The following is a 23,000-nucleotide window of genomic DNA, read 5'->3' as shown; positions in this document are numbered from 1 at the left end:
TGGTGGTCGGGGTAATTTGACGGGACATTACTATATACGCTGGTGGTCGGGGTAATGTGACGGGACATTACTATATACGCTGGTGGTCGGGGTAATGTGACGGGACATTACTATATACGCTGGTGGTCGGGGTAATGTGACGGGACATTACTATATACGCTGGTGGTCGGGGTAATGTGACGGGACATTACTATATACGCTGCTGGTCGGGGTAATGTGACGGGACATTACTATATACGCTGGTGGTCGGGGTAATGTGACGGGACATTACTATATACGCTGGTGGTCGGGGTAATGTGACGGTACATTACTATATACGCTGGTGGTCGGGGTAATGTGACTGGACATTACTATATACGCTGGTGGTCGGGGTAATGTGACGGGACATTACTATATACGCTGGTGGTCGGGGTAATGTGACGGGACATTACTATATACGCTGGTGGTCGGGGTAATGTGACGGGACATTACTATATACGCTGGTGGTCGGGGTAATGTGACGGGACATTACTATATACGCTGCTGGTCGGGGTAATGTGACGGGACATTACTATATACGCTGCTGGTCGGGGTAATGTGACTGGACATTACTATATACGCTGGTGGTCGGGGTAATGTGACGGGACATTACTATATACGCTGGTGGTCGGGGTAATGTGACGGGACATTACTATATACGCTGCTGGTCGGGGTAATGTGACGGGACATTACTATATACGCTGGTGGTCGGGGTAATGTGACTGGACATTACTATATACGCTGGTGGTCGGGGTAATGTGACGGGACATTACTATATACGCTGGTGGTCGGGGTAATGTGACGGGACATTACTATATACGCTGGTGGTCGGGGTAATGTGACTGGACATTACTATATACGCTGGTAGTCGGGGTAATGTGACTGGACATTACTATATACGCTGGTGGTCGGGGTAATGTGACTGGACATTACTATATACGCTGGTGGTCGGGGTAATGTGACTGGACATTACTATATACGCTGGTGGTCGGGGTAATGTGACTGGACATTACTATATACGCTGGTAGTCGGGGTAATGTGACTGGACATTACTATATACGCTGGTGGTCGGGGTAATGTGACGGGACATTACTATATACGCTGGTGGTCGGGGTAATGTGACGGGACATTATTATATGCGTTACTATATACTCTGGTAGTTGTGCACAGGACGGGCACCATGAAGTTTGCTTGTGTTGCACAATGTTCTGCTTTTGTGTGTGCTGCTCATGTAATTGGATCGTAGACTTTGGACCCACCAGAGCCGAGCCTGAAACTTGTCTGCAGCTCACAACACGCACGGCCGGCTCTGCTGTGCTGTTTGTTTTGCCATGGACTGACCTTCAGATAGGAGGCACACAGGCAGGCCGGGGGTGTAGACGCTGGAGGGAGCGTTCTGCTGATGGAGACTTACCTCTGACCGTTCACCCTCACTTTCTCAATTCACACAGTATATAGTGAGCGGGGGTGACGTCAGGTATCACACGGTATATAGCACAGACTGACCGAGGGGGGTGACGTCATTGACACATAGCATATATCCCACACTGACCGGGGGGTTGGGGTGGGGGGTTTGGTGACATTAGGTGTCATACAGTATATAGCACGTACTGATGGGGCTGACATCAGGTGTCGCACAGTATATATCCCACACTGATGGGGGTGACATTAGGTGTCACACGGTATATAGCCCATACTGATGGGGGTGACATTAGGTGTCACACGGTATATAGCCCTTACTGATGGGGGGTGACGTCAGGTGTCACACGGTATATAGCCCATACTGATGGGGGTGACATTAGGTGTCACATGGTATATAGCCCATACTGATGGGGGTGACATTAGGTGTCATACAGTATATAGCACGTACTGATGGGGCTGACATCAGGTGTCGCACAGTATATATCCCACACTGATGGGGGTGACATTAGGTGTCACACGGTATATAGCCCATACTGATGGGGGTGACATTAGGTGTCACACGGTATATAGCCCTTACTGATGGGGGTGACGTCAGGTGTCACACGGTATATAGCCCATACTGATGGGGGTGACATTAGGTGTCACATGGTATATAGCCCATACTGATGGGGGTGACATTAGGTGTCACACGGTATATAGCCCATACTGATGGGGGTGACGTCAGGTGTCACACGGTATATAGCCCATACTGATGGGGGTGACATTAGGTGTCACACGGTATATAGCCCATACTGATGGGGGTGACGTCAGGTGTCACACGGTATATAGCCCATACTGATGGGGGTAACATTAGGTGTCACACTGTATATAGCCCATACTGACCGGGGGTGACATTAGGTGTCACACGGTATATAGCCCTTACTGATGGGGGTGACGTCAGGTGTCACACGGTATATAGCCCGTACTGATGGGGGTGACATTAGGTGTCACACGGTATATAGCCCTTACTGATGGGGGTGACGTCAGGTGTCACATGGTATATAGCCCATACTGATGGGGGTGACATTAGGTGTCACACGGTATATAGCCCTTACTGATGGGGGTGACGTCAGGTGTCACACGGTATATAGCCCGTACTGATGGGGGTGACATTAGGTGTCGCACGGTATATAGCCCATGCTGACGGGGGCGATATCAGCGGGAGGCCCTTGGAGCGCAGCGTCCGGCACTCGAGGAAGTCGTTCACCCCCGGTCCCTGATGATGATTTCCTACTGTTGTAGGCTAATGGTTTCCTGAGTTGTTGATGACTTCTCTACTTGTCGGACACACGACAGTCCTGGGGGACGCAGCCGATTAAGCCTGTGTGTGGGAAAAGCTCCTGCAGGGGTCCGGACATGGGAAAACTAAGACAAGCCCAAAATCAAATAAAGGCCAAAGAGGACTGGGAGGAACCAGGATGCTGCCGGCCTCAGCCGTGCCATGGCTCGGGACACTTCACGTCTATCCATGCCCTCAGCTCCTTTAGTTTGCCCAGCTGTGGCTACACCCTTCATTAACATTGCTGTGTATGGGGAGGATCCTGCTTTCTGTGTAAACAGTGGGGCTCCGCGAACTGCTGTATTACCTCCAGATGATGGCAGTATAGTAACGCTCTGTCCTCGCGGGGTCTTCTAGGCTATGGGTTGCGATGTTGTGCACTGATCGGTGCTGGCTGCTGTATTACCTCCAGATGATGGCAGTATAGTAACGCTCTGTCCTCGCGGGGTCTTCTAGGCTATGGGTTGTGATGTTGTGCACTGATCGGTGCTGGCTGCTGTATTACCTCCAGATGATGGCAGTATAGGAACGCTCCGTCCTCGCGGGGTCTTCTAGGCTATGGGTTGTGATGTTGTGCACTGATCGGTGCTGGCTGCTGTATTACCTCCAGGTGATGGCAGTATAGGAACGCTCCGTCCTCGCGGGGTCTTCTAGGCTATGGGTTGCGATGTTGTGCACTGATCGGTGCTGGCTGCTGTATTACCTCCAGATGATGGCAGTATAGTAACGCTCCGTCCTCTCCGTCCTCGCGGGGTCTTCTAGGCTATGGGTTGTGATGTTGTGCACTGATCGGTGCTGGCTGCTGTATTACCCCCAGATGATGGCAGTATAGTAACGCTCCGTCCTCTCCGTCCTCGCGGGGTCTTCTAGGCTATGGGTTGTGATGTTGTGCACTGATCGGTGCTGGCTGCTGTATTACCCCCAGATGATGGCAGTATAGTAACGCTCCGTCCTCGCGGGGTCTTCTAGGCTATGGGTTGCGATGTTGTGCACTGATCGGTGCTGGCTGCTGTATTACCTCCAGATGATGGCAGTATAGTAATGCTCCGTCCTCGCGGGGTCTTCTAAGCTATGGGTTGCGATGTTGTGCACTGATCGGTGCTGGCTGCTGTATTACCTCCAGATGATGGCAGTATAGTAATGCTCCGTCCTCGCGGGGTCTTCTAGGCTATGGGTTGCGATGTTGTGCACTGATCGGTGCTGGCTGCTGTATTACCTCCAGATGATGGCAGTATAGTAACGCTCCGTCCTCGCGGGGTCTTCTAGGCTATGGGTTGTGGTGATGTGCACTGATCGGTGCTGGCTGCTGTATTACCTCCAGATGATGGCAGTATAGTAACGCTCCGTCCTCGCGGGGTCTTCTAGGCTATGGGTTGTGATGTTGTGCACTGATCGGTGCTGGCTGCTGTATTACCTCCAGATGATGGCAGTATAGTAACGCTCCGTCCTCTCCGTCCTCGCGGGGTCTTCTAGGCTATGGGTTGTGATGTTGTGCACTGATCGGTGCTGGCTGCTGTATTACCCCCAGATGATGGCAGTATAGTAACGCTCCGTCCTCTCCGTCCTCGCGGGGTCTTCTAGGCTATGGGTTGTGATGTTGTGCACTGATCGGTGCTGGCTGCTGTATTACCTCCAGATGATGGCAGTATAGTAACGCTCCGTCCTCGCGGGGTCTTCTAGGCTATGGGTTGTGGTGATGTGCACTGATCGGTGCTGGCTGCTGTATTACCTCCAGATGATGGCAGTATAGTAACGCTCCGTCCTCTCCGTCCTCGCGGGGTCTTCTAGGCTATGGGTTGTGGTGATGTGCACTGATCGGTGCTGGCTGCTGTATTACCTCCAGATGATGGCAGTATAGTAACGCTCCGTCCTCTCCGTCCTCGCGGGGTCTTCTAGGCTATGGGTTGCGATGTTGTGCACTGATCGGTGCTGGCTGCTGTATTACCTCCAGATGATGGCATTATAGGAACGCTCCGTCCTCGCGGGGTCTTCTAGGCTATGGGTTGCGATGTTGTGCACTGATCGGTGCTGGCTGCTGTATTACCTCCAGATGATGGCAGTATAGTAACGCTCCATCCTCGCGGGGTCTTCTAGGCTATGGGTTGTGATGTTGTGCATTGATCGGTGCTGGCTGCTGTATTACCTCCAGATGATGGCATTATAGGAACGCTCCGTCCTCGCGGGGTCTTCTAGGCTATGGGTTGCGATGTTGTGCACTGATCGGTGCTGGCTGCTGTATTACCTCCAGATGATGGCAGTATAGTAACGCTCCGTCCTCGCGGGGTCTTCTAGGCTATGGGTTGCGATGTTGTGCACTGATCGGTGCTGGCTGCTGTATCACCTCCAGATGATGGCAGTATAGTAATGCTCCGTCCTCGCGGGGTCTTCTAGGCTATGGGTTGCGATGTTGTGCACTGATCGGTGCTGGCTGCTGTATTACCTCCAGATGATGGCAGTATAGTAACGCTCCGTCCTCGCGGGGTCTTCTAGGCTATGGGTTGCGATGTTGTGCACTGATCGGTGCTGGCTGCTGTATTACCTCCAGATGATGGCAGTATAGTAACGCTCCGTCCTCGCGGGGTCTTCTAGGCTATGGGTTGCGATGTTGTGCACTGATCGGTGCTGGCTGCTGTATTACCTCCAGATGATGGCATTATAGGAACGCTCCGTCCTCGCGGGGTCTTCTAGGCTATGGGTTGCGATGTTGTGCACTGATCGGTGCTGGCTGCTGTATTACCTCCAGATGATGGCAGTATAGTAACGCTCCGTCCTCGCGGGGTCTTCTAGGCTATGGGTTGTGATGTTGTGCATTGATCGGTGCTGGCTGCTGTATTACCTCCAGATGATGGCATTATAGGAACGCTCCGTCCTCGCGGGGTCTTCTAGGCTATGGGTTGCGATGTTGTGCACTGATCGGTGCTGGCTGCTGTATTACTTCCAGATGATGGCAGTATAGTAACGCTCCGTCCTCGCGGGGTCTTCTAGGCTATGGGTTGCGATGTTGTGCACTGATCGGTGCTGGCTGCTGTATTACCTCCAGATGATGGCAGTATAGTAACGCTCCGTCCTCGCGGGGTCTTCTAGGCTATGGGTTGTGATGTTGTGCACTGATCGGTGCTGGCTGCTGTATTACCTCCAGATGATGGCAGTATAGTAATGCTCCGTCCTCGCGGGGTCTTCTAGGCTATGGGTTGTGATGTGCATTGATCGGTGCTGGCTGCTGTATTACCTCCAGATGATGGCAGTATAGTAACGCTCCGTCCTCGCGGGGTCTTCTAGGCTATGGGTTGCGATGTTGTGCACTGATCGGTGCTGGCTGCTGTATTACCTCCAGATGATGGCAGTATAGTAACGCTCCGTCCTCGCGGGGTCTTCTAGGCTATGGGTTGCGATGTTGTGCACTGATCGGTGCTGGCTGCTGTATTACCTCCAGATGATGGCATTATAGGAACGCTCCGTCCTCGCGGGGTCTTCTAGGCTATGGGTTGCGATGTTGTGCACTGATCGGTGCTGGCTGCTGTATTACCTCCAGATGATGGCAGTATAGTAACGCTCCGTCCTCGCGGGGTCTTCTAGGCTATGGGTTGTGATGTTGTGCATTGATCGGTGCTGGCTGCTGTATTACCTCCAGATGATGGCATTATAGGAACGCTCCGTCCTCGCGGGGTCTTCTAGGCTATGGGTTGCGATGTTGTGCACTGATCGGTGCTGGCTGCTGTATTACTTCCAGATGATGGCAGTATAGTAATGCTCCGTCCTCGCGGGGTCTTCTAGGCTATGGGTTGCGATGTTGTGCACTGATCGGTGCTGGCTGCTGTATTACCTCCAGATGATGGCAGTATAGTAACGCTCCGTCCTCGCGGGGTCTTCTAGGCTATGGGTTGCGATGTTGTGCACTGATCGGTGCTGGCTGCTGTATTACCTCCAGATGATGGCAGTATAGTAACGCTCCGTCCTCGCGGGGTCTTCTAGGCTATGGGTTGCGATGTTGTGCACTGATCGGTGCTGGCTGCTGTATTACCTCCAGATGATGGCAGTATAGTAACGCTCCGTCCTCGCGGGGTCTTCTAGGCTATGGGTTGCGATGTTGTGCACTGATCGGTGCTGGCTGCTGTATTACCTCCAGATGATGGCAGTATAGTAACGCTCCGTCCTCGCGGGGTCTTCTAGGCTATGGGTTGCGATGTTGTGCACTGATCGGTGCTGGCTGCTGTATTACCTCCAGATGATGGCAGTATAGTAACGCTCCGTCCTCGCGGGGTCTTCTAGGCTATGGGTTGCGATGTTGTGCACTGATCGGTGCTGGCTGCTGTATTACCTCCAGATGATGGCAGTATAGTAACGCTCCGTCCTCGCGGGGTCTTCTAGGCTATGGGTTGTGATGTGCATTGATCGGTGCTGGCTGCTGTATTACCTCCAGATGATGGCAGTATAGTAACGCTCCGTCCTCGCGGGGTCTTCTAGGCTATGGGTTGTGATGTTGTGCACTGATCGGTGCTGGCTGCTGTATTACCTCCAGATGATGGCAGTATAGTAATGCTCCGTCCTCGCGGGGTCTTCTAGGCTATGGGTTGTGATGTGCATTGATCGGTGCTGGCTGCTGTATTACCTCCAGATGATGGCAGTATAGTAACGCTCCGTCCTCGCGGGGTCTTCTAGGCTATGGGTTGTGATGTTGTGCACTGATCGGTGCTGGCTGCTGTATTACCTCCAGATGATGGCATTATAGTAACGCTCCGTCCTCGCGGGGTCTTCTAGGCTATGGGTTGCGATGTTGTGCACTGATCGGTGCTGGCTGCTGTATTACCTCCAGATGATGGCAGTATAGTAATGCTCCGTCCTCGCGGGGTCTTCTAGGCTATGGGTTGCGATGTTGTGCACTGATCGGTGCTGGCTGCTGTATTACCTCCAGATGATGGCAGTATAGTAATGCTCCGTGCTCGCGGGGTCTTCTAGGCTATGGGTTGTGATGTTGTGCACTGATCGGTGCTGGCTGCTGTATTACCTCCAGATGATGGCAGTATAGTAATGCTCCGTCCTCGCGGGGTCTTCTAGGCTATGGGTTGTGATGTTGTGCACTGATCGGTGCTGGCTGCTGTATTACCTCCAGATGATGGCAGTATAGTAACGCTCCGTCCTCGCGGGGTCTTCTAGGCTATGGGTTGTGATGTGCATTGATCGGTGCTGGCTGCTGTATTGCCTCCAGATGATGGCAGTATAGTAACGCTCCGTCCTCGCGGGGTCTTCTAGGCTATGGGTTGTGATGTTGTGCACTGATCGGTGCTGGCTGATTCTGACATTGCCCTTTAGTTTCTTGCATCCTCACAGGTTTCTCTTGTTTCTGTCTCCTGCAGTTTTCCCTGGCGGCCCCCACCCAAGAAAAAGAGGAGAAACCCACAGAAGGTAAGGACGCCTTTTAGTAGACTTGTGTTTATTTTTTCTGTGTTTTTTCTAGACGGCTGCCCCCTTCTGGACAGTCTCTGATCCAGCATCTGTACAGCCAGTAACTTCTCACTTATCTCTGCTTTTACTGCCCTGGAACATTGAGCACATTGATTTCAAGGGTAGGGCGTGGGTGTAAAGCCCTCCATATACATGAGATAAGAGTCTGCCAAATCTGCCAGCTATGATGAAGATGACTGACCACCCACTTAATGTGCACGTGCGCCTCTCAACACCCCCCAATAGATTGTTGGGGACATAAGGATGCGGTGGTTGGCGTTCCGTCGAGCAGCTTCCAGTTGATTTTTGGCAGCAGCTCTTTTGATAACGTATGAGCCCTGGTGTGTGGGGGGTGGTGTGTGGGGGGTGCATGGGGAGATGGCGGTCGTCTGTACTAAGAGGAATGGCTGGAGCCTTGGGTAATGGCTGCAGGTGCTGCCTAATTCTTACTGCTCAGGTGCCGGCATCGCCTCAGCTGCCAGGACTCTTATATTTCACGGCTTCATTCTTAGAGTAGCTTCTATTTACTTCCAAATTTAAAATTAAGGTGGGAAACCATTAGAAAAGCTGCTTTGTTTTATATTTATTTTTTTTTCTGGAGGATGAGCAGGGGTAGATGTCCCTCAGTAATACCATGTTCCCGGAGCGTGGCCGGTCCAGAGGACTGCCCTGGACCCTCTCAGTAATACCATGTTCCCGGAGCGTGGCCGGTCCAGAGGACTGCCCTGGACCCTCTCAGTAATACCATGTTCCCGGAGCGTGGCCGGTCCAGAGGACTGCCCTGGACCCTCTCAGTAATACCATGTTCCCGGAGCGTGGCCGGTCCAGAGGACTGCCCTGGACCCTCTCAGTAATACCATGTTCCCGGAGCGTGGCCGGTCCAGAGGACTGCCCTGGACCCTCTCAGTAATACCATGTTCCCGGAGCGTGGCCGGTCCAGAGGACTGTCCTGGACCCTCTCAGTAATACCATGTTCCCGGAGCGTGGCCGGTCCAGAGGACTGTCCTGGACCCTCTCAGTAATACCATGTTCCCGGAGCGTGGCCGGTCCAGAGGACTGCCCTGGACCCTCTCAGTAATACCATGTTCCCGGAGCGTGGCCGGTCCAGAGGACTGCCCTGGACCCTCTCAGTAATACCATGTTCCCGGAGCGTGGCCGGTCCAGAGGACTGTCCTGGACCCTCTCAGTAATACCATGTTCCCGGAGCGTGGCCGGTCCAGAGGACTGCCCTGGACCCTCTCAGTAATACCATGTTCCCGGAGCGTGGCCGGTCCAGAGGACTGCCCTGGACCCTCTCAGTAATACCATGTTCGTAGGACAGGGGGCCTCTTGCAGTAATACCATATTCGTAGGACAGGGGGCCGCTTGCAGTAATACCGTGTTCGGAGGACGGGGGGGCCGCTTGCTGTGGATCTTCTGTACAGGTGGCACTGTCCTCTGGTTCCCTCGGCATTAGGCGTGATTGCTGGCAGGAGAGGTTTGGGGATGGCTGCCTCTTCTCGGCTGCCTCTTCTCGGCTGCGGGTGGCTGCAGATTAGTCAGTCAGGTTCGGGGATGGCTGCCTCTTCTCGGCTGCGGGTGGCTGCAGATTAGTCAGTCAGGTTCGGGGATGGCTGCCTCTTCTCGGCTGCGGGTGGCTGCAGATTAGTCAGTCAGGTTCGGGGATGGCTGCCTCTTCTCGGCTGCGGGTGGCTGCAGATTAGTCAGTCAGGTTCGGGGATGGCTGCCTCTTCTCGGCTGCGGGTGGCTGCAGATTAGTCAGTCAGGTTTGGGGATGGCTGCCTCTTCTCGGCTGCGGGTGGCTGCAGATTAGTCAGTCAGGTTCGGGGATGGCTGCCTCTTCTCGGCTGCGGGTGGCTGCAGATTAGTCAGTCAGGTTTGGGGATGGCTGCCTCTTCTCGGCTGCGGGTGGCTGCAGATTAGTCAGTCAGGTTTGGGGATGGCTGCTTCTTCTCGGCTGCGGGTGGCTGCAGATTAGTCAGTCAGGTTTGGGGATGGCTGCCTCTTCTCGGCTGCGGGTGGCTGCAGATTAGTCAGTCAGGTTCGGGGATGGCTGCCTCTTCTCGGCTGCGGGTGGCTGCAGATTAGTCAGTCAGGTTCGGGGATGGCTGCCTCTTCTCGGCTGCGGGTGGCTGCAGATTAGTCAGTCAGGTTCGGGGATGGCTGCCTCTTCTCGGCTGCGGGTGGCTGCAGATTAGTCAGTCAGGTTCGGGGATGGCTGCCTCTTCTCGGCTGCGGGTGGCTGCAGATTAGTCAGTCAGGTTCGGGGATGGCTGCCTCTTCTCGGCTGCGGGTGGCTGCAGATTAGTCAGTCAGGTTCGGGGATGGCTGCCTCTTCTCGGCTGCGGGTGGCTGCAGATTAGTCAGTCAGGTTCGGGGATGGCTGCCTCTTCTCGGCTGCGGGTGGCTGCAGATTAGTCAGTCAGGTTCGGGGATGGCTGCCTCTTCTCGGCTGCGGGTGGCTGCAGATTAGTCAGTCAGGTTCGGGGATGGCTGCCTCTTCTTGGCTGCGGGTGGTTGCAGATTAGTCAGTCAGGTTCGGGGATGGCTGCCTCTTCTTGGCTGCGGGTGGTTGCAGATTAGTCAGTCAGGTTCGGGGATGGCTGCCTCTTGGCTGCGGGTGGCTGCAGATTAGTCAGTCAGGTTCGGGGATGGCTGCCTCTTCTTGGCTGCGGGTGGTTGCAGATTAGTCAGTCAGGTTCGGGGATGGCCGCCTCTTCTCGGCTGCGGGTGGCTGCAGATTAGTCAGTCAGGTTCGGGGATGGCTGCCTCTTCTCGGCTGCGGGTGGTTGCAGATTAGTCAGTCAGGTTCGGGGATGGCTGCCTCTTGGCTGCGGGTGGCTGCAGATTAGTCAGTCAGGTTCGGGGATGGCTGCCTCTTCTTGGCTGCGGGTGGTTGCAGATTAGTCAGTCAGGTTCGGGGATGGCTGCCTCTTCTCGGCTGCGGGTGGCTGCAGATTAGTCAGTCAGGTTCGGGGATGGCTGCCTCTTCTCGGCTGCGGGTGGCTGCAGATTAGTCAGTCAGGTTCGGGGATGGCTGCCTCTTCTTGGCTGCGGGTGGTTGCAGATTAGTCAGTCAGGTTCGGGGATGGCTGCCTCTTCTCGGCTGCGGGTGGCTGCAGATTAGTCAGTCAGGTTCGGGGATGGCTGCCTCTTCTCGGCTGCGGGTGGCTGCAGATTAGTCAGCCCGTTTATTTTAAGCTCCTGATACGTGGGGATCGTGCAGCAGCCGGGGACGTTCCGGCATTGTTACGTAGTCACGATTCTCTCCTATGGCTGCGCCGGCCGAGTTCTCGGCACCCTTGAGTGCTTTGTTCCAGTCTGCAGCCGGTAGGGGTCAGGACTTCTTACCTGCATATTGGTAGCGCGGTTTTCGCAGGTTTTCAGCGCTGGCGGTGAGTGTGAAGCCGCTGTCAGTACACGTGATAAGAGGACAAGTTTCCGTGATGGCAGCAGCTGAACTTATCGGCGAAGGTTATCAACCCGCGAGCCACTGCTCCGAATTCACTCAGCGCTGGTGTAACTGCAGATCCCGCGTGGGGCAGCGTGCGTGCCGAGCACCCATTAACCCAAAAAGCCTGTACTGTACGTGCCGTCTGCAGGCCATGCATGCTGGAGACGGGCGTCACTGAGCTGTACAGAGGGGCAGGGTCTGCTGCCGTGACATCAATGGGGAGGGGGAATATTATATTTTAAGGCTTCCTAAGGAAATATTGAGATCCACATGTAAGAACCTGAGTGGGGGCAGGGCTGTTCTACAGTGTGTCTTAGGAGTGGGAGAAGGGGAAGGGCTGGGTCTCAGCAGCTGCTCTGGTGGTCTCTGCTGTTGGACCACTTCTAGCAGAAAGAGGGGGGTCATCTGCAGAAGTTAACTGAGGACTTCTGCTCCAGATGCTGTCTGTTCAGGACCTTGTCCTCCAACATGGGGACTGTGTAATGGACGGAAGCCGCTGGAGGGATTATTCCATGTGTAATAGTATTCTGTACGCAGTGTCCGAGGTGACAGCTCGGGGGAGCAAATCACTGCCTGTAAAGGGGGTAACAGCTGGGGGGTCCCAGCTCCACCAGTGCTTGGCCTGGATGCTGGGGGATTTTTAACAGCTTTTATTGCTAATCCCAGAGGCCGATGAACAATCGTTTGGGGTGCGGAGACCGCAGGGGAATTTCTGCTGCTAATCTGGGCCCCATGTGGCTAAGGCTCTCCTGTGACTGGGAGTCTTTGTCCACTATCCGAGATACGCGTCTAATGAGCTCCCTCCCACAAGGCAAGAGTCAGCCCAAATTCTGGAGGTCAGAAAACGGGCTGGAAATGATCACTGCTCTTCTCCAATCACTGAATATACCTGATGCTGCCCCCCCCCCCCCCCCCCCCCCCCCGTCCCATCAGACGGGTATTCCTCCCCAGGCCACCATAAATGGCTGAGCCGGACACGCTTCATTGCGTGGTGGGCGCCGCAGACCCCTGACAGCAGCTTACATCCCGCGAGAACATTCTGCCATCGTGCAAGCATCGGGAGGGACTCATACCCGTCAGCTCGTGGGGACGCGTCTGCTGCCATCGTGCAAGCATCGGGAGGGACTCATACCCGTCAGCTCGTGGGGACGCGTCTGCTGCCATCGTGCAAGGATCGGGAGGTACCCGTCAGCTCGTGGGGACGCGTCTGCTGCCATCGTGCAAGGATCGGGAGGTACCCGTCAGCTCGTGGGGACGCGTCTGCTGCCATCGTGCAAGGATCGGGAGGGACCCGTCAGCTCGTGGGGACGCGTCTGCTGCCATCGTGCAAGCATCGGGAGGGACCCGTCAGCTCGTGGGGACGCGTCTGCTGCCATCGTGCAAGCATCGGGAGGGACCCGTCAGCTCGTGGGGACGCGTCTGCTGCCATCGTGCAAGCCTCGGGAGGGACTCGTCAGCTCGTGGGGACGCGTCTGCTGCCATCGTGCAAGCATCGGGAGGGACTCGTCAGCTCGTGGGGACGCGTCTGCTGCCATCGTGCAAGGATCGGGAGGGACCCGTCAGCTCGTGGGGACGCGTCTGCTGCCATCGTGCAAGCATCGGCAGGGACACGTCAGCTCGTGGGGACGCGTCTGCTGCCATCGTGCAAGCATCGGCAGGGACACGTCAGCTCGTGGGGACGCGTCTGCTGCCATCGTGCAAGCATCGGCAGGGACACGTCAGCTCGTGGGGACGCGTCTGCTGCCATCGTGCAAGCATCGGGAGGGACTCGTCAGCTCGTGGGGACGCGTCTGCTGCCACCGTGCAAGCATCGGGAGGGACTCGTCAGCTCGTGGGGACGCGTCTGCTGCCATCGTGCAAGCCTCGGGAGGGACTCGTCAGCTCGTGGGGACGCGTCTGCTGCCATCGTGCAAGGATCGGGAGGGACCCGTCAGCTCGTGGGGACGCGTCTGCTGCCATCGTGCAAGCATCGGCAGGGACACGTCAGCTCGTGGGGACGCGTCTGCTGCCATCGTGCAAGCATCGGCAGGGACACGTCAGCTCGTGGGGACGCGTCTGCTGCCATCGTGCAAGCATCGGCAGGGACTCGTCAGCTCGTGGGGACGCGTCTGCTGCCACCGTGCAAGCATCGGCAGGGACACGTCAGCTCGTGGGGACGCGTCTGCTGCCATCGTGCAAGGATCGGGAGGGACCCCGTCAGCTCGTGGGGACGCGTCTGCTGCCATCGTGCAAGGATCGGGAGGGACCCGTCAGCTCGTGGGGACGCGTCTGCTGCCACCGTGCAAGCATCGGGAGGGACCCGTCAGCTCGTGGGGACGCGTCTGCTGCCATCGTGCAAGGATCGGGAGGGACCCGTCAGCTCGTGGGGACGCGTCTGCTGCCATCGTGCAAGCATCGGGAGGGACTCGTCAGCTCGTGGGGACGCGTCTGCTGCCACCGTGCAAGCATCGGGAGGGACTCGTCAGCTCGTGGGGACGCGTCTGCTGCCATCGTGCAAGCATCGGGAGGGACTCGTCAGCTCGTGGGGACGCGTCTGCTGCCATCGTGCAAGCATCGGGAGGGACTCGTCAGCTCGTGGGGACGCGTCTGCTGCCACCGTACAAGCATCGGGAGGGACTCGTCAGCTCGTGGGGACGCGTCTGCTGCCACCGTGCAAGCATCGGGAGGGACCCGTCAGCTCGTGGGGACGCGTCTGCTGCCATCGTGCAAGGATCGGGAGGGACCCGTCAGCTCGTGGGGACGCGTCTGCTGCCATCGTGCAAGCATCGGGAGGGACCCGTCAGCTCGTGGGGACGCGTCTGCTGCCATCGTGCAAGGATCGGGAGGGACCCGTCAGCTCGTGGGGACGCGTCTGCTGCCATCGTGCAAGCATCGGCAGGGACACGTCAGCTCGTGGGGACGCGTCTGCTGCCATCGTGCAAGCATCGGCAGGGACACGTCAGCTCGTGGGGACGCGTCTGCTGCCACCGTGCAAGCATCGGCAGGGACACGTCAGCTCGTGGGGACGCGTCTGCTGCCATCGTCGGCTTCAGCCATTTCTTGCCTTATAGCATAGGAATCTCTATTTTCTCCGGCTCATCCTCTGTCAGTGCTGTGTCCTGTTGAATGGTCATATATACACATACATGTATCTGGGATCCATGCTGACCACGGTGTCTTTCATTTGCAGTTGTACCGTTTATGAAAGTCTACGAGCGCAGCATGTGTCAGGAGCGAGATACCTTGGTGGACATCTACCAGGAGTATCCTGACGAGGTGGAGTTCATCTTCAAGCCGTCTTGTGTTGTCCTTAAGCGGTGCGCCGGCTGCTGCAACGATGAGAACTTCGAGTGTGTGCCCACCGAGTGGCACAATGTCACCATGCAGGTATGTGCGGACGCCTGGCACTTTCTACCACACATGGGCTGCGGCACCTAATTCACCTTCTTATAAACTTACTGAGACGCACAGATTAACATTCTTCAGTAACTGGGACAGGGCTGCACATTGGTACGTGGTCAGCAGCTGACATCGGTGCAATGCCACGTTCCTACATCCTGAGCACGCATCAGTCTTGTCCACATATTGGGAGCCACTGTTACCGCCAGTCACTTTATGTGGACACCTTGTTGTCCAACCCTCCACACACTCATGCTGATTACTAAGGGTCAGACCTCCATGCAATGTTCAGTCGTCTTCTGCATCTTTCTTGTAGATCTTGAGGATGAGGCCTCATTTAAGTCAACTGATCGTGGAGAAGAGCTTCCAGCAGCACAGCCGCTGTGAGTGCAGGTGAGCTCCCGCGCCGCCTCTCTGCCGCCGCGCCGCCTCTCTGCCGCCGCGCCGCCTCTCTCCTGCGCCACCTCTGCCGCCGCGCCGCCTCTCTCCTGCGCCACCTCTGCCGCCGCGCCACCTCTCTCCTGCGCCACCTCTGCCGCCGCGCCACCTCTCTCCTGCGCCACCTCTGCCGCCGCGCCACCTCTCTCCTGCGCCACCTCTGCCGCCGCGCCACCTCTCTCCTGCGCCACCTCTCTCCTGCGCCGCCCCTGTCGCTCCTTTGACCAATACAGTTGCCTTTTTAAATAGATTGAATTTTTATTTTATTTTTTTTATTCTGCAGATTAAAGAAAGAAATTAAAGGCAAACAGGAAAAGTAAGTGACGCTGTTTTGTGTCATGACGTATCATTAGCCCCTCCTGCAGTCCTGTGAGGGTTAATCTGTCCTGCTGGAGGAGCTCCCGGGGCCGCAGAGCACTGCTCCCTCCTTGGAGGACCTGACAATGATAGGAAGTGGTCGCTCCTCAGTGCATTGTGGACATTGTGTCCTCTGCTTCTGAAGCTGCGCTGATTAATACAGGGGCAGAATGTAGAACCGCTGGAGGAAGAGGGAACCAGATGGACCTAGGTCTTCTTTTTTTCGACCTTTGTAACTATGAGCACCTGGTGCCCGGGTAGCATTCGGTGCTGGGCGGCCGGGGACGTCACCGAGAGCTGGGTATATGACGCTTCTCCGGATGCGCGGCTCATCGCTCGAATATCTGGCGTCTTCTCACCTCAGTCTGCTGTTTCCAGTTCTATCAGTGACCGTCCTCCAGACCCCAGAACTACAATACATTCCACACTGTGGGTAGAGGAGGGGGAGACGGGAGCCTGGGGGGTGAGGCCTTCTCTGTCAGGACCTGTCAGCTGGCAATGGTGCTGCTCAGCGCTGTCCTCCATGCACCCGCTAATGCACGCTCGTATTCTGCTGCATGTGCAGGACGCGCGCGGTTACCTGCTCACCTCTATTGTGACCGCGCAGACCACGCCCGCTGTACTAATCCAGTAACACCAAATGCATTTATACGACCACGTCCAATCCTAATATCGGGGGATGTCCGGCTGCTGCTCATACGCTACGTACATGGCTGCCTGCTTGGCTTTCTGGTGTTTTTTTTTCCTCCCACAGTCCTTTGTTTGCTGTACGAGGGGCTGCTGATAAGTCTTTGGCTTTACCCAGAAAGAAACGAGATAGGATGATGAAACTTTCCATTTACTCCACTGATGTCGCACACTTCTTACATCGGTGCCAAGTCCTGCAAGCCGAGCAAAAAGAAGGACGTTGTCCCTCGCTGCTTCTCTGATCTGTGCTCAGACATTTGGGGAGCTCATGTCCCAATGTGCATGGAAAATGACACAAACACGGTCCCGGGAAAGCCCCATGATGTCTGCTATTGCTTTAGCTGAAATTGGTGGATTCTCCAGTCTGAGGTTGTGCGCAGCATTGACCATCTCCGGAACAACAACCACTCTCGGGCGTCCAGGACGTTCCTCATCATTGGGGTGGAAGGGGCCCGTCTTAAATTTGACCACCCAGTTCTTACCTGTGGAATATGAGGGCATTTATCCCCCAATGTCTGCGACATATCTCCATGAATATCCTTCACTCCTCTGTGAATATCGCATGACACTCCGCCATGTTGTTTTCCCACGTGCGTAGAACACTGTTGCCATAAGCAACAAACACAGTTTTGAAAATTTATATTCTACACATAAGCCAAAGACTTATCAGCAGCCCCTCATATAATTGTGTGTGTGTATATGTATATATCCCAGTGGTGTGTGTTTGGTGAGCTGCCCAGTTTCTAGACAGTTATATGGCTAGTGTATATGGCTAGTGGGAAGTGCTGTAGTATTAACCCCAGATAATGTAAATGTACAAGTAAATAGAGCCATAGAGATAGTTCTGTTTCGTATAACTTGTTCTTTTTTTTTTTTTTTTTTTTTTTACTGCACTATTCTAAGTCCTGTTGTGTATAAATACGTGACTCTTCGGATTTTGTGTTATACCATGCCTGATGAAGAGACCTGAGTAGTCTCGAAAGCTTGCAATTATTACCATCTTTTCAGTTAGCCATTAAAAGGTATCAACCACTGAGGACTCTCTGTTCTTTTAAACAATTTTTTAATGTAAATGTAGGAATTCCCATCATTGAGACTCCATGAAAGACATACTGAGAGTGAAGTGACTGTAGGGCATATCCCATGGTGCTTTGCTGCAGAAAGGCCCCTTGGAGAGAGATGTTTTTTCCTATTAAGCTTACTATTAATATCCAGCCACGTGTGGGAAAGGTCACCTCTGCTGTCCGTGCAGCTTCATAATGAGGCAGGAGATAGCCGAGCCCAAGATAACCGGGGGAACGTAGAGCCGCTGTCCACCGCGGAGACTGGAGGACCCGGCAGTGCTGCCGCCGGTGACAGCATACAGGTGTCTGTCAGGCCCGGTCTGCGGCCATGGTGGCAGACGCCTGTGGGTTTGCTCCGCCATGGTGGCAGACGCCTGTGGGTTTGCTCCGCCATGGTGGCAGACGCCTGTGGGTTTGCTCTGCCATGGGGGGAGACGCCTGTGGGTTTCTCTGCAGGTGGCGGGGGGCATGGATGCATGTTGGGGGCCACTTGTGTTGTGTTCCCGTCCTCTGTGACACTATTGGTGGTGATCATACCGCAGAGGTCATGTGTATGTGGTGCTGATCAGACGCGGCCCCCCGGGTTTCCTCTGCTTCCTGCGGGTCCTTACTGTGCTCCCCGCGGCCGGTTTCTGCGTAGCGTCACTATACTGCACTGCTCGCCACATATTCCCTTGGTTTTGCTGCAGTTTCTCTCGTTTTTTGCCCTTTCTCTCTGTCTCTCGCTCTGTGTTTTTTATTTTTTTTCTTCCAGAAAAGCAAAACGAGGGAAGGGCCATAAACGAAAGCGCAAGAAAATCCGGTACAAATGGCACCGCTTGTACGTTTGTATCGTGTGCTCACTAAATCCCGACCACAAATAAAAATCCTGGCATTGTCTCACCCCATTCCATGAATTAATCCCATTAATCTGCTCGTGTGGCTCGCGGATTGGGGGGAGGGTCAATAAAACTGCGAATCTCCCAATTGTTTGGCTGTAATTGGAGGTCTTGATGGTGGCGGGGTGCGGAGGGCTGAATGTCATCATGAGTTGCCTGGTCCGGATTCTTTTCGTGCAGCAGCTTTTTGCCGGAGTTGGTGGCGGTGTAGCCCGGGGTCTGCTGCCGGCTGTGCCCATCTCTGTGTTCTGCAGACGGGCACTGATTATATGCTTTCTGTAGCCACACGGTTCTGGTGGCCTCTGCTCCCTGTCCTGATCTCATGATTACATTGGGCCAGCCCGGCTTTTGGTGGTGGCTTGTGGCAGCGCTGGTGGTGGGACCCATCGCCACCGATCTCAAATATACGGAAATACTCTAAACATTCCAGCTGAAAATGAATGTACTTTTAATGGTCATCCCCGGTCATCCGTGTGCGTACTGCATAGGGTCCTATATGGCGTCATTATTGGATACTTGGCGGTGCAGGGCGGCATGACGCACAGCCACGTGTGTTCACCCCCGGTCATCCGTGTATGTGTATGGCGTCGTATTGGGTACTTGGCGGTGGCTGCTGCTTCCCCGGTCATCCATGTGTGTGTACTGCGTCATTATTGGGCACTTGGCGGTGCAGGGCGGCATGACGCACAGCCACGTGTGTTCACCCCCGGTCATCCGTGTATGTGCATGGCGTCGTATTGGGTACTTGGCGGTGGCTGCTTCCCGGTGTCACTCTCCTCTTTGCTGCTTTTCTTATTCTCTAACATTAAAGTCCTGCATTTGGAAGGCAGAATTAATTACAATTTTAACCTAAAGTTCTTGCTTTTTTTCAGTCTAATCCAAAAGATGATTGTATTTTTTTTGTTCCTTTTTTAATACCGTACATTGCCCCATAAATGCACCTCTCTCCTTCCAAATGCACGTTCCGGCTTCCTAACGCTGTGTGCTCGCCTCTGATCAGACCCCACCTGTGTGTGTCTTTCCCGGGGTGGCAGATGTGTACATTGAGCAGCGCCTGCGCTGGTAGCCGCGCTGTTACCGTCCCCTGAGCGTCCGCAGCGCTGCTTGTCTCTCCATTGTTTGCTGCACGGGTGGGAGCTATAAGAGCAGGCTGGGCCGGTGGTGGCTCGGGGGGCTGCGGGATGGGGGGATTGCTGGGAATGTGTTCAGGAGTTTTGCATGTTGACGTTTCTCTTGCTGTTGCGCTGTAGCTTAGAACTCTTTTTCCTTTTGCTTTTTGCAGTCATTGTGAGCCTTGCACAGACACAGAGAGGAGAAAACACTTGTTTATCCAAGACCCCCAGACCTGTAAATGCTCCTGTAAAAACACAGACTCACGTTGCAAATCGAAGCAGCTTGAGTTAAACGAAAGGACTTGCAGGTTGGTTGATCGTACATGTGGGCGAATCTGTAAAGCTAGAGCTGCTTCCTGCTACTCGCTGCCTGCGCCCTGTCTCCAGAGGACAGCGCTGCCTCCCTACCTGTGCACACCGGTCATGCTGAACCTGCAGGGAGGCTTACAGCTTGCAGCATTAATCCTGAGCCTCCATGTATGTGACGGTATGTTCTTGAGCTTTGAGAACAGCGGCACATACCGTTCTGGGACAAGCTTCCCTCTCGTATGGAGCAAGCGGCCTCTCGAGACGTGAATAATAGCGCTGCCGCCGTGCGGTGTGAAGAGGAGGCCTTCATCTCCCTGCTGTGTATCCATGTATTGATCACCCGCTGTACCCCACCATAGTACATCATAATGTCCAGCTACATCCTAACACACTTGTCCCTGAGAAGCCATTTAGAGCAGTTTGTTGTCTTTCACTAGGAGAGGCAAGAAGCCTAGAGCCCACCAGCCATATGCGGCCCCCTATTCTGCTGACCTCGCTCACTAACTTGCGCTCTGCACCCCTTTGCAGCAAAGTAAGTTACCCCAATAACCCCTGTATGTCACCTGAATGCTTCTGTCTGTTGTCAGTCCAGCTTTTAGGAGGAGGTTACATCATATGTAGACATCGCCCAGCGTTGTAACGTGGGAAGAGTCGCTGGCTCCGATTTCTGGAGCCTTTTTCTGTACGTGGCCTTTTCCTCTTCTAGGGGTTACATGGTTACCTCGCCACCGTGACTAATCGTTTGTGCAACATGGGCTCCACCTTGTGCTCCAGATATGATTCATGTCTGTGTGTTGCCCCATGATGTGCTTAGACTCGGGGACAGAGCGAGACGTAGCACGGGTAGAGGGATGCCGTAGCATGCACCTTGCTGTCTGCCATTGCTGAAAGCTAAATTGTCTCACTTTGTTTCTTCCAAAGATGTGAAAAACCGCGGCGGTGAAATGAGGAGAGCGTCTCCAGAAGAGACAAAATGGAGTGAAAATGAAGGATCGAAACTCGGCACAGCACTTTGGTTCTCATGCATTCCGTGTCCCCGAGGAGGGAAAGAAAAGCCGTATTACTCAGTAATCGCCATCTCTCCTTCTCCTTTCAAAATTGATGCTGCTACACATCGAGAGCCAGAACAGCGGGGTCATAACGTTTTTTTGGATTCTTATAAATATATTCTAATTAAATATATGTATATATATATATATATATTTGTGTGAGTATATATGTATATATATATAATATTGGATTTTTCTTAACAAATAATAATGTATTGGACTTTGGTCGCCAACTGAACCTTTTTTTGTTTTTCACTGACGTACGTGAGGGATAGCTACTCAGCTGATGCTAGCCTCTAATAATATTAATTATTCTGGATCATAATCTATTGTCGCTAAGTTTCTGCTGAACCAATACTTAAGAGGCAAAAAAACAACATAAAAATCAGATCAAAGGTCAAAGAAGCCCTGCTGAGATGTTCTGGAGTCCTCCAACTGCAAGCCTCGATCCTTCACCAAACTGTGCCCTCTGCAGATGGACTCATTGAGGTCCGGAGACGGTGCCATAGGTTGGCCAGAGACCACGTCATTGCCCGTCATGCACAGTTTCTGCCCCAAAGGAGCTTTTGGCATCTAATGTCGAATGGTGTGTATTGATTTGGGTATGTCCTCTATTCAAACCGATGTCTGACTTTATGGACGTTTTTACTTTATGCCCTTCCTAAATGATGTGACCCATTGGCTCGGTTTTGTCAGGCATTTGCTGAGCCAGTGCCAGTTGTATCTCTGTGGTCTTAACACTAAAAGAAAGCAAGATCTCGCAGAAGCAAAGACTGAGTCTGGACCAAAATCAAGGAGGTCACCGGAGCGGACGCTTGGGATGAGCGAGCAGACCTGGCGCCAATCACTAGAACCCACTGGGACTTGTATTCTCCCAGTGAGCTTTCGGCAAATGACGTGAACTCTTGTACATTGAGTTAATTACTCACCCCAGTGAGGAAGACTCACTCATAATGAGTGGAAATGACTATATTAAGAGTATGAATCGCTCAATGAGTGCAGCTTGCTGTTTAATGAATCGTTAATGTTGAGTGAGACTGCCTTCCAGTGGGTGAAAGGTTTTCCCACCCCAATCCTCCAACCAGGACCGGCTTAGCATGTATGAGAACCGGCGGCGTCCTGGCCACGTGTCTCCACCGTGCGCCCTGGAGTCTATAGAAACACGTCCACTGTAGCCCTTGTATCTCATGTATACAGACACACACCTGTTCTAAGGTCCCACGTGCCTTGCAGCCTAGACGTGAGTGAGGCTCCTTCCCCCCCCCCGAGACCCCGCACTGCTTTCTGAGACGTGAGTGAGGCTCCTTCCCCCCCCCCCACCCCCCGAGACCCCGCACTGCTTTCTGAGACGTGAGTGAGGCTCCTCCCCCCCCCCCCCCCCCCCCGAGACCCTGCGCTGCTTTCTGGTTATTATAGTGCCGATGAAAGATTTACTGATAAAACGTGACACAAATAAAGGGTTGATCCCTGCATGAGGGACTTGGCTCCTTTGCTGCTAGACTGTGTTAGAATGAAATCGCTGTACACTGCAAAGTTGTCTGGAAAACCTTCTCACTGGGAGGGGGTGTCATAAATGTAGCTGTGTGGTGTGTATGTGCGATGGTCCGGCCGAGAACCTCCCACAAGACTGTTCTTCAGAACCCATTCATTCTGTATGAGCGCACGGCCCTTACTCTAGTGCCAAATTCACACATGGACTCACACGTACAATAAGTGCCTTCTGGGATTTAAAGCACATGGCAAGTCATCTGATGGGCCTGATACGTAGATCATGGGTGGGGGACCAGGGTGGTCTGTAACGAGCCACAGCACGGGCGGGGGTGAGATGGACCAGGAACCCTATAGTGTGTATGTGTATACATGGATGCAGACACCTATTTAATGTCCCCTTTACACAGCGCAGAGGGTGCAGTATTTTGTTCTATTTAAGATAATTTATACAAATACTTTCATTGTCCAATGTTTTTATTCGTTCTCTTTGGTGGTTTTCTTTAATATATTCTTCACAAGCCATTGCTACCGTCACATGTGCAGGAGGCCGACTGGGGGCATAAAGGCTGGGAGGCCAGAGGAC

At 54.0% G+C, this 23,000-nt stretch overlaps 1 protein-coding gene across 7 annotated transcripts in view; it reads left to right on the top strand.

Moving 5' to 3' along the window:
• The window catches only part of VEGFA (vascular endothelial growth factor A), a 34,496-nt gene extending 12,226 nt beyond the window's left edge, over positions 1 to 22,270 (top strand). Inside the window, exons 2-9 of one of the 7 annotated variants that reach the window (XM_075338968.1) lie at positions 8,113 to 8,161; positions 14,824 to 15,020; positions 15,349 to 15,425; positions 15,754 to 15,786; positions 18,333 to 18,380; positions 19,739 to 19,876; positions 20,315 to 20,409; positions 20,799 to 22,270. In XM_075338968.1, coding sequence (XP_075195083.1) covers positions 8,113 to 8,161; positions 14,824 to 15,020; positions 15,349 to 15,425; positions 15,754 to 15,786; positions 18,333 to 18,380; positions 19,739 to 19,876; positions 20,315 to 20,381 — 609 coding nt within the window. In that variant the 3' untranslated portion in view covers positions 20,382 to 20,409; positions 20,799 to 22,270. Of the gene's footprint in view, positions 1 to 8,112; positions 8,162 to 14,823; positions 15,021 to 15,348; positions 15,426 to 15,753; positions 15,787 to 18,332; positions 18,399 to 19,738; positions 19,877 to 20,314; positions 20,410 to 20,798 lie in introns of all 7 variants that reach the window. The other 6 variants (XM_075338967.1, XM_075338973.1, XM_075338971.1 and 3 more) reach the window with 6 other exon arrangements.
• The last annotated feature ends 730 nt before the right edge of the window (positions 22,271 to 23,000 follow it).

This window comes from Anomaloglossus baeobatrachus, chromosome 3 (genome assembly GCF_048569485.1).
Source record: "Anomaloglossus baeobatrachus isolate aAnoBae1 chromosome 3, aAnoBae1.hap1, whole genome shotgun sequence".
NCBI classification, from domain to species: Eukaryota; Metazoa; Chordata; class Amphibia; order Anura; family Aromobatidae; genus Anomaloglossus; species Anomaloglossus baeobatrachus.
The sequence above is the reverse complement of the archived record's forward strand: the minus strand, read 5'-3'. Positions and strand labels throughout refer to the sequence as shown.